The sequence below is a fragment of the Leptonychotes weddellii genome, chromosome 14 (genome assembly GCF_054177405.1).
Source record: "Leptonychotes weddellii isolate Sample4059 chromosome 14, ASM5417740v2, whole genome shotgun sequence".
NCBI classification, from domain to species: Eukaryota; Metazoa; Chordata; class Mammalia; order Carnivora; family Phocidae; genus Leptonychotes; species Leptonychotes weddellii.
Genome location: NC_138382.1, coordinates 56,226,905 through 56,238,610, shown reverse-complemented (window position 1 = coordinate 56,238,610; position 11,706 = coordinate 56,226,905). Strand labels below are relative to the sequence as shown.

General features: G+C 37.1%; 1 protein-coding gene across 5 annotated transcripts in view; it reads right to left on the bottom strand.

Moving 5' to 3' along the window:
* The window catches only part of FSD1L (fibronectin type III and SPRY domain containing 1 like), a 65,637-nt gene that overhangs the window by 12,643 nt on the left and 41,288 nt on the right, over window positions 1–11,706 (bottom strand). For 4 of the 5 annotated variants that reach the window (XR_014140097.1, XM_081803300.1, XM_031027626.2 and 1 more), the window contains 4 exons: window positions 10,109–10,207; window positions 4,275–4,404; window positions 3,438–3,470; window positions 358–458 (listed from right to left, as the gene is read on the bottom strand). Coding sequence is in view for 4 of the 5 variants with exons in the window: in XM_081803300.1 (XP_081659426.1) it covers window positions 358–458; window positions 3,438–3,470; window positions 4,275–4,404; window positions 10,109–10,207 (363 nt within the window). In the remaining variant the exon portion in view is untranslated. The remainder of the gene's footprint in view (window positions 1–357; window positions 459–3,437; window positions 3,471–4,274; window positions 4,405–10,108; window positions 10,208–11,706) is intronic. The other variant, XM_031027623.2, reaches the window with a different exon arrangement.

Below are 11,706 nucleotides of genomic sequence, written 5' to 3'. Positions count from 1 at the left end.
AGCCTGGTGTTGGGTATTAAGGAGGGCACAAACTGCATGGAGCACTGGGTGTTATACAAAAACAATGGATTGTGGATCACCACATCAAAAACTAATGATGTAATGTATGGTGATTAACATAATAAAAAAAATGAAAAAAAAAGATATGCGTATACATAGAGCACTACATAAATGAAGCAATCAATGATTAGACAAATTGAAACCCGCCAAAACTAATCAGGCTTCAAGAGGGATAAACTTTGGCAAATATTCATTCAGTACACAGGCCACTCCAACTCTAAGTGAGTGGAAAGCCCACGAGTGTGACCGTGATGCCTTTAATATCAACTGACATAATGAAGACTATGTGTATCCTACCCAGCACTGTGTACGATTCCCCAGTGAAACGATCTCTGCTGCCTCTTACTGCTGGTGGCCTGGAGCCTATGGATGTCCGTTTGGGGGATGGTGTGCCACTTCTATATAAACAGGAAAAAAAGAAAAACAAATATTCTAGGTTATAAATGTTTCACAAACTAAAATTACAAATTATGAAAGGAAACTTTGAAAAGATGTTTAATTATGTTGCACAAATAACACCATTTACTTTTATCTGAATTATTATCAAACAGAGTTGTCAATTATAAACACTGAAATGTAAGAAGTCATCAACACAAAGCAGGCTGAACACTAATATCATGCAGACTGAACAAAGCTTATATAAAGGACACACAGTTGATATAAGAAACAATGCCAAAATGAGACAAGATAAAAAGGAAAACAAAAGAACCGAAAGGAAGAAAAAAACTCAAGAAAGGTAATGGATTATAGAGCTTACATTTCTTGCAGTTAAATTTAAATTTTAAAATGCAAAAATACGATTATAATGAAAACTAAATAACCTTTTCATAAGCAGCAAATATTTTTGTTCTGGATCTTTTCTTCTTAAAAAGAAGAAATAGTAAATGCCCAAATCCATGCACAGGATAACATAAAATATTATAAAGCATTTCTCCTACTAAAATGAACAAGATTCAACCTGATCTCCCCTTACATCAAATTATATGATATGATAAACAGGACAGTATTAGGCCTTTCACTAAATCTCAAAAACGCAAAATAAATCAAAACCCAAATATGCCTAAAAAATAACATTTCAATTATATTGAATCACTGCATTTAAAAAACAAAAAAATCATAACTTACCAGTAGTAAAGAAATAAAGGGAAAGCATGGAGAAAAGACAAAAAACATAACTATTAAGAGTAGCAGTTTAAATTTCAAAGAAAAGTTAAATAAGGAGGACTCTTCCATTGCAGCTTCTAGACTTCCAACCCTAAGAACATTTCTGCAAGCAGTACAGCAGCTATTACTGTCCTAGGTCAAACATGATCCCTCCCACCTCTCCCCTTTAACAATACCTTTGCAGCTTGACTGTGTAAAAAGTCTACCTGGACTCTAGATCGTTTTACTAGTTTCTGAAATGATCTCTTTGCCACCCAATTCATCTTGTTCACTTTTACCAGATAAATCTATGTGACACGCCTACTTTAAAATCTTCAAGTATTCTTTCCTGCCTACAAACAACTTAGCTTGGCACTTCAGATTCTTCTGGATTTGGTCCCAATCCACTTTTCTTGCCTTCTCACCCCCAGAGAGCAGCTAAATGTAGCAGCTAAAGTGTTCCTTAAACTCAGGCAACCTGCTTCAGTGCCTTTTCTCTTGTTCCTCCCTCTCTCAATCCAAGTCCAAATGGCATGCATTCTTCTACTTTCTTGAGAACCAGCCTAAATACTATTTCGTTAATGAAAATCTTCCAGGTCTTACCAGGCTAAATAACACTTCTGAGGAATCCAGCTCCAGGCCAAAATCCTATGTGTAGCCTTTCAGGCCCAACCATAGACAATTATAAAAGGCTTTTAGTGACAGGCCTAGGAGGGCTGCCTTTCCCATACCAGACTTGGTGCATAGCTAGTTCACCACAGTTTCTGAAGGGAGATGCAATTCACCCCCACCCCAACCCAGTGCTCATATGCGTATCTGCATTCCTAGCTTAAGCACCTCTATTCAGACTCCCCCTTATGAGACCTTTTCAGCTGCCTCTGTATAGACCTCCTTACAGGGGACAGGGGTGAGGTGTGTAGTCTGAAGACACTCTCTCCACTCCATCTCGATATTTTTCCACTTCTAACCTTCCCTCTTCTCCCTTCTTCTTGGCCTCAGGTCCATAAAACAACAGGAAGAGCATTCTGTTTGGGGCTCTCTTGGCAGTGAGATGATCCTCCAGATAACCACCATTTGCAATCTTTGATTTAACTGACCCTCACCCAGTGCCATTCTGTTGGGAAAAATGGAACACTGAAGAGAGCTAGCAGCCTTTCCTTTGAGGCCCCTTGCTTATACTATCATGTAAGTGAATATAGGCTTGATTGTTACTTTTAGTTTGACTCAATGTCCTAACTGATCACCTTAAAACCTGGCAGCTCAAGACATCTTTCTTCCTCAAAATCCTTTATTCATGCTTACCATAACATGTAATCTCTACCTTGTATTATTGTTATTTGATTATAGATATGTATCTTATATACATAAGCTAGGGCAAATTTCTTAAAAGGCAGGAACACTGTTTATCCCTAAAGCCCCACCACATCCAGCTAACACCTTACGTGAACAAGTATTTATGGAAAGAATAAGTGTATATAACATTCCAGAAGTACCCTACACATAAAATACCCTTAAAAAGGAGAGGAGAAAGAGAAATAATATGATCTGAACTGCTAAATACAAGCAGTCTATAAAAATCTCCAAGTGACCAAATGAAACTTCATATATAAATCCAGCAACATTTTATAATTTATAATATGCTAACGCTGAAGTCACTTTCACTAATAATGAGCAGATAAACCAGAAAAAAAGAAAATAATTTTGAAAAGGGAATACATTCTGGTTTCTTCAAATTAGCACATTATTAATCATGCAATTTGAATTGATTCATCTTTCTGAGCACTGTCCTAGTAATTTCAGTAATGACCTTTATGTTTTATCCTTGATACTTCTGAAACTGCATGATCACTACACAATATAGAACACTTCAAACCTGCCTCGTGTCAAATACAAATAAAAACAAAGCTGTAATGTTAGATATAGTGAATACAGCACAAGAAAGATGCCAGGTATAAGTAAATGTAGAAAAAATCAGATGAGGGAAAATAAGAAAGACCTTAAAGCAGAGCTTATTGTTTTGTTACCATATACAATATAATCTAAACAGTATGCAGCATATTCTAATACTGTAAATTCAAAACATAAGCTACCAATACAGACAGTCTACACAGAGCAGTATTTTAGCTTATGAAAGCGCTGCAATGGCTTCTGCTTATTGGTTAAAAGAAAAATTAATGTTATTCAGCCAAGCTAGATATACTAAGTCCTAGAACCAGACAGACATAGATCATCACCTTGTATGTTTCTTCAGTGAAGTAACATGGACACTGTTAGATAAAAATAGGCAACTGTTAAGAGACTGCTTTACAACTTAAATTTAACAGCTTATACTAAAATTAGATCAAAAGTCTGCTGAGAAATTTTTTTTAATTCACTGCTTTAACTCACAGTGATATTACTTTATTTCAGTTTGAGCAAAATTTTCCTCTGTTAAAGAAGAAAGAGGGGCGCCTAGGTGGCTCAGTCGTTAAGCGTCTGCCTTCGGCTCAGGTCATGATCCCAGGGTCCTGGGATCGAGCCCCGCATTGGGCTCCCTGCTCCATGGGAAGCCTGCTTTTCCCTCTCCCACTCCCCCTGCTTGTGTTCCCTCTCTCGCTGTGTCTCTCTCTGTCAAATAAAATCTTTAAAAAAAAAAGGAAAGAGGCTCCCATACTTTGGAGACTGTCTAAGTAAGTCTGACAACAACAAAACGTCCCAAGACTTCCTCTTTGGTTCATAAGGTTGCTGATCAGGGGCAAGACAATGGGACAGTACATGCTAAAAGCTGTCATTTAAGGCAGACCTTCAGGTAAGACAGGTGATCTATAAGTCTAAAATTCAGGAACTTCTCTCTTAAGCAGTTCAAGTTGCTGTAGATATAACTTTAAAGAAATGGATTGCTGAAATGTGTAAAAAGAGGATTAGGAAAGAAAAAGTAATAAGAAATGTTATAACAAATTCCAGTATTGATAAACAGTATTATATTCCTCACTACTGTGGTGTTATTAATCTATCACAAATCATAGTCATTGTCAAGTAAGAAACAATGTACAAGCAGGTGTCCACATAACAGATCTAATGAACTGGCTTACCTGCCCTTATTCTCTTTCCCTTTCATTTTATTTTCTTGACCTTTTCCTCCAGTAGGATCCCACTCTACACAGGTATCTTCAACTCTCAGGTTCAAATGGGATGATGAGTTATCCAAACTGAAGTTTAGTGCTGTCCAAAACAATATTTCACTTTTTAAAAAATATAGAACATATTCATATTCTGAAGCACAACTATCATCACATTATTTTCCTACTTAATTTATTCAACACTATAGATAAACTTTAATAAAGTTCAAATTCCTAACGCTAGCATTTAAAGTACCCAAAGATAAGGCTGTAATTTACTAACTCCTACTTTATTGACCATTGTTGTTCTCTACATATCCTGTAACTCCAACCAAATACAATGTACTTGCATGGCCTCTGATGTCTCTGCTATTCCTTCTGCTGGAATCTCCATCAGCACATAATAATCTCAACTTTCTGTTATTAGAATATCAGTTGATTATCAGTTGATTGCTACGACTAAATAGGAAGAGGAGCTGGTAGACTTGAGGATGCGGAAAAGGTGATGTGGTGTAAAAAATTATACAGCCTGGCACAAACACATTTTCTGTGAAGCTCTAATACTTAATATTTTCATATTTAAACTCTCAGTAGTTTTGAATTAAAAAGCACAGAGAAACAGCCTATGACAGCAGAATCAAGGAAACTGGCCCAGCTGATAGAGCTAGATATGACTTAGATGGCAAAGACATGGGGAAAGGACGACTTCCATGAAAACAAATCAAAAAACTCAAAACATCACAGGAATAAAAGGCACAGCATAGAGCATATAGTCAGTGGTACTGGAATAGCATTATATGATGACAGATGGTAGCTACGGCTTGCAGTGAGCACAGCACAACTACAGAGAAGCTGAATCACTATGTTGTACACTTGAAACTAATGTAATGTTGTGCCAAATTTTAAAAAATAATTTAAAAAATGAAACAAAACTATGCTTTTCAAATTACTTGGTACTTTGGGAAACTATCTATTTTACTCATAGACTTACTCAGAACTGCTAGTTTAGGAAATCAATGTAACAAGGTATTACCTTCTCTCTTTGAAACTGAAGGTAAATCATTAAAATGTATTGATTAAGCTAAATAATGCAGAATTCCTCATGTTCTCAAATACAATTCCTAGAATCCCTGCCTTAAGCAAGGTATCATCTACTATATAGTTACCAACTAATCTGCTTCTGTTAGTTATATTCTCCTTCAAAATTTCAAATTTCTGGTAATTACTCATTGTAGTGATATTCCGTTACAACCCTATTTCACTTAAGGATATTACTCGATTTAGCCAAAGCTTCAGTGTATCTACAAAGTATGCATCATCAAACAACAAAATAGTCATATACAGAGCCTAATGTTTACCTAGTAAATTAAAAATTTTTTCCTTCACTATTCTGTAAAGAGCACTTTAATTTTTTATTTTTAAAAGATTTATTTATTTGTCAGAGAGAAAGAGAAAGCACAAGCAGGGCGAACGACAGGCAGAGGGAGAAGCAGGCTCCCTGCTGAGCAAGGAGCCCGATATGGGACTTGATCCCAGGACCTTGGGATCATGACCTGAGCTGAAAGCAGACCCTTAACCGACTGAGCCACCCAGGAGTCCCAAGAACACTTTAATTTCAACTATGCATCTGACCATTGTTCATTGTCTTTATTTATAAAATAACTTTCTAAATACAAATCTACTGACCATACTACTTCTAGGAAATATCATACTAAACAAGTTGTTAACTTTTCAAAATTTGCAATGTAAACAGAAATGAACTTACAGAAAGAATATAGTTTTTCAATACAAATGACAAAAAAATTCCTTAACAAGGTTACTAAATAGGCATTTAATAGTTACTTCATAAGTAGGTTACCAAAAAATTAGGATTAAGCAAATTTGAGACCCTGCACTATCAAGAATGAACTGTCTTAAGAAAAGAGGGTTGGGGCGCGTGGCTGGTTCAGTCAGAAGAGCATGAGAATCTTGATCTTGGGGTGGTGAGTTCGAGCCCCACACTGGGTGTAGAGATTACTAAAAAAAATAAATAAATAAACTAAAACAAAAAAAACCCAGGGTTTATTAACCCCTATATTAGCTATTAGGCAATACATGTGAGGGTATCTACTGGAGAGAAAGAAAAAGTAAGTATTACTCTAACGTGCAATCAATTCTTAGCTGCTTGTTAAGATCTAAGGCTTTATTTTTTTTTTAAGATTTTTTTATTTATTCATTTGAGACACAGAGATACAGAGAGAGAGGGAGAGAGAGAGAGCATGAGCAGGGGCAGAAGCAGGCTCCCCGCTGAACAGGGAGCCCGATGTGGGGCTCGATCCCAGGACACTGGGATCATGACCTGAGTCAAATGCAGACGCTTAACCATCTGAGCCACCCAGGCACCCCGATCCTAAGGCTTTAAAAAAAAAAATAAAGGCAAGAAAAAATCCTAAGGCTGTTCCCTAATGTTTAATATGATGAGAAGGGTGGAGTCATGAGTGGCAAGAAAAGATATAATCTCCAAGCCAACTGAGACTAGACTTGCTAAATACCACAGCATGCAGACAGAAAGGCACGGGCTTCAATCCCAGAGGTATAATCTTTTATCTCGCTCCCTTTGTTTTGTTTTGTTTTGGACACTATCCCCTTTATGGGACCTCAACTAAGTCACTGAGTCTCGCTAAGCTAACAGGGATATGGTGTAGTTTAAAAAAAAAAATTAAAAAAAGGACTGGTCTCAAAAGTGAGGTCTCAAACATCAGTCCTCTCTCTCACATCATCTCTAAATAGAGACAGGTATTAGTTTCTGTATCTTTAAAAGTCTGTGAAAACAAAGTACCAAAAATTGAAGCACCATTATGCTTCATGTGTTTGTGTTGGTGGCTGCTTTCTTGGTACTCCATATCATAGCCACTATCATTTCAAACTAGAGAGTAATTTGTGATTAATATTGTATCATTTACCTTTACAAGGAAGTAAGGGATAAAATACTTAAAAATTCTATACATAAGAACTTAGATTACTCATCACATGTGACAGTTCCAATGATAAGAAACAATGCTACATACATTGGAGAGACAGAAATGAAAAATGTTCAGTTTCCCACATTGAACACCATTAAAAGGCAGGATATCAAATTTTGGTAGGATTCCACTATTTAATTTCCATCTCCCTTTCCCTCCAGTTCTTTGTTCCATACATTTATTTCTACGGTTGGTCAAAAAGCACTACAGCAAGCCAAAAAAATTAGCAAACAATTGTTCAACATGTCATTTTTTAAAAATCTGAACTTTTCCTCTGGAGCTCTTCCTCTCATTAGTAACTACTCCAGTGACCTACAGCCATGTAAGGGACAAATTTTATTCTAGGTCTCCCTGAAGGTCAGAATCAATGTTTAGTAGGTCTCAGGGTTGAGTTTCAGTCTATCCCCACCCCAAGAGGTTTACCCCACAGTGAGAACTCTTTTTCTTTCTTTTATAATTCCAACACAACAAACTGCTGGGATTTTTTTTTTTTAAGGATTTTATTTATTTGAAAGTGAGAGAGAGAGCATGAGCAGAGGGAGGAGCAGAGGGAGAAGGAGAGATAGACTCCCCACTGAGCAGGGAGCCTGATGTGGGGCTCGATCCCAGAACCCTGGGATCATGACCTGAGCCAGGCAGACGCTTTACCAACTGAGCCACCCAGGCGCCCCTCACAGTGAGAACACTTGAAAGGACTAAAATCAACTTAGTCTTTCTCTACAAACTCTAAGACCAAGAATTTGACTACTAAGATTCAGACACTGCCAATAGGAGCAGCCAGCCCAGCTCCAAGAAGACTATGAGCCAGCTATTCATTTTCCTGAATCTGTGGAATTTGTATAGAAATGTACATGTCTGGGGCGCCTGGGTGGCTCAGTCATTAAGCATCTGCCTTCGGCTCAGGTCATGATCCCAGGGTCCTGGGACTGAGCCCCGCGTCGGGCTTCCTGCTCAGTGGGGAGCCTGCTTCTCCCTCTCCCACTCCCCCTGCTTGTGTTCCCGCTCTCGCTATGTCTCTGTCAAATAAATAAATAAAATCTTAAAAAAAAAATGTACATGTCCAAGTTTGGTCACTAAATTTATTATAAAGGGTAAAAAAGAAGGAACAAAAGACATAAAAAGATACAATACTCCTGAGGGAGAATAATAATGTAATTTTACCGGACAAGGGCTAAAAACAGTTCAAGTTGTGTAGAAAAGATTAATCTACATAAATATGACTATACTTTGAAATGGTTAAAATTTCTAAAGAAACCACAGTAACGTCTCAGTTTGATTGCAAGTAATTTCAAGTAATTGCATTTCTTGGCTATCTATAGTTCTTGAATAAAAACATTTGGTAATCCAAACAAATTATTCAACTTAGTTTTTTTACCTTTGTGATGCAAATACAGTCTTTTGAGTTTGCCTTGTCAATAACTTATGGACCTCATATTTTGTTTTATTCTGATATAATATTTTTATATCACTTCCAAATCATATCACACTCTGGTATGCAAACCCATTCAAATGATATATGAACTAGAGGTCAGTGGAACACTTGAAGGCCCAAGTACCTCAACAATGTGGAGAATCTGATTCTTGAAGTAAACCCAGTCAATTATCATCTCACAACTGACAAAATCTCTAGCATTATGGCCTTCCAAGTGGTAAATATCTTAAAAATCTTCTATGTTGAAATACGTTATTCTAGAGTTTTTACTAAATACAAATTGCTCTGAAGACTAGAAGCACCCAGGTTCCAAGGCCCACAATAAGGGCTGGCACAGAACTTGGAAACAGATTCTTAATTACACCTTTCCAAGTTAGTTCTAGGGATCGTGGGAAGTCATTTAACATACTTAAACTTCACTTTCTTCATCTGCAAAATGGGTATCAGTAATATCTAGAATACTGATCTCTCAAGATGGTTTTAATGATGAAATGGAGAACTCTGAGAGTGCTTTGTAAACAGTAATAAAAATACAATGTTAATTTCTAGAATAAGGTTTAAGAAAACATGGGGCACCTGGGTGGCTCAGTCAGTTAAGGGTCTGACTCTTGATTTTGGTGCAGATTATGATATCAGGGTCATGAGACTGAGGACGCATCGAGCTCCGCACAAGACGTGGAGCCTGCTTATTAAGATTCTCTCTCTCCCTCTCCATCCACCCCTTCCCCCCTCCCTCTCTGGAAAGAAGGAAGGAAGGAGGGAAGGGGAAGGGGAGGGGAAGGAAAGGAGGAGAACCTGAACTAAACTGAAATGGTACTTCCCTATTATTGAGCCATAATCCATTCCCTGAGAAATCTGTAGGCAAATCTCATTGATGCGTATGTATTTATACTAGATTGCAAATTATAAACTAACATCCACCAGAGCCATCATCTATTTTACCCATCTGAACACCATCATAAAGGATGAACTAATGGGGGTGCCTGGGTGGCTCAGCCGTTAAACATCTGTCTTCAGCTCAGGTCATGATCCCAGAGTCCTGGGATGGAGCCCCGCATCGGGCTCCCTGCTCAGCGGGAAGCCTGCTTCTCCCTCTCCCACTCCCCCTGCTTGTGTTCCCTCTCTCACTGTCTCTCTCTCTGTCAAATAAATAAATAAAATCTTAAAAAAAAAATGAACTAATGAAAACCAATTTTGTAATTCTAATTTTCCCATCTTAAAATTCCTACTGCTGGGAACTCCAAGTGTGTGTATGTATGTGCACATGCAGTGGGGAAGAAGTGCTACCATACATGAAATGCTTCCTGTCACAGTCTTGAATAACTTCGGATGTTAAGTTTTGTTTTATGCTGTATAAATATCTATGATCTTACCTTTGGTCTCTAGAGTCACTGGATCAGAATACTCTCCAGCTACAGCTTTGTTACAAGCTCGTACTCTGAAATTCATATACTTTGAATCAAACTTCAAGCCTGAGAAAATGAAAATGGTTTTCAGATATGAAAAATAAAGGGATCTACTCCAAAAGTATGAATATGAACCTTCAAACAGACACTTTCCCTCCTTGGAACTATTTCTTTACTCCAGGAGAGTACATGTTTATGTTAAAACGATGATAACACCTCAAATAAGAGGAATCATGATTTATCTATTACTTTCTTCCAAAGAAATAAATTATATATAGTTTTCAATGTGGATTTTTTTTAAACCTAGTGATGAAAAGGTACTCTCAAGCCTTGTTAAAAGTGATGTTTTATTCAAGGAGAAATTTAAAATAACATTCAGTTTCTGGAAAGAAGACACCCTAAAGAATTTTTATATTTATGAAACATTGTCTTTTTATGTGAAAAATGAATTTAAAGAGAAAGTAGAGCATAGGAATTAACAGTAAACTCTGAAGTTAGTCAAGTCTAGATTAAAATCTCAATCCACGGCGCGCCCGTCTGGCTCAATCGGTAGAGCATGAAACTCTGGTTCTCAGAATTATAAATTTGAGCCCCACGATGAATGCAGAGATTACTTTAAAAAATAAAATAAAATCTTTAAAATTTCCATCCAAAAATTACTAGCTATGGGACTGTCAACAACTTGACAGGCAGTTTTTGTATCTGCAAAATAGAAATCATAAAACCAACCTCATAATTATAAAGATTAAATGAGATGTGTTGTGTAATACACTTCAGCCCAACTCCTGACAAACAGTAAGTGCTCAATAATGGTAATGTTACTGCTCATGCATAAGAAGTGTTGAAGAACTCTGGAAACATCTGTCCATTTCAAATACCCAAAGTCCCCTATATGTGGAAATACCTTTTGTGTGTGTGTGTAAATACCTTTTTAAAGACTTTTAAAAGGCTAACACAAATTTCTAAAACCAAGTCATGGCCCTAAGTATTACTGTGAAGGTAATCATAAAAAGGTAAAAGCAACAGTATTCATGGTACCACTGAAATGTAGGGTAGTATGTACACCAAGAAAATTGACAGATTTTTTATTCTTAGAAAACTAAGGTTAAAATTAAATGTTATTCTGAAATATTGTTTCCAGAACACCCCTTCATGTTTGTTTTACATACATTGTTTTACCAGATTACAAATATCCAGAAGTAATTAAAATGAAAGTTTTCCTGATATTTTAAGAGAAACTTACTTCTATAATGAATTATAGGGAAAGTCAGTGTGGCTAAAGAAACTTAATCTTTTTTTTTTTTTATTCTTATGTTAATCCCCATACATTACATCATTAGTTCTAGATGAAGTGTTCCATGATTCGTTGTTTGTGCATAACACCCAGTGCTCCATGCAGAACGTGCCCTCCTCAATACCCACCACCAGGCCAACCCATCCTCCCACCCCCCTCCCCTCTAGAATCCCCAGCCTGTTTTTCAGAGTCCATCGTCTCTCATGGTTCGTCCACCCCTCCGATTTCCCCCGCTTCATTCTTCCCCTCCCGCTACCTTCTTCTTCTTCTT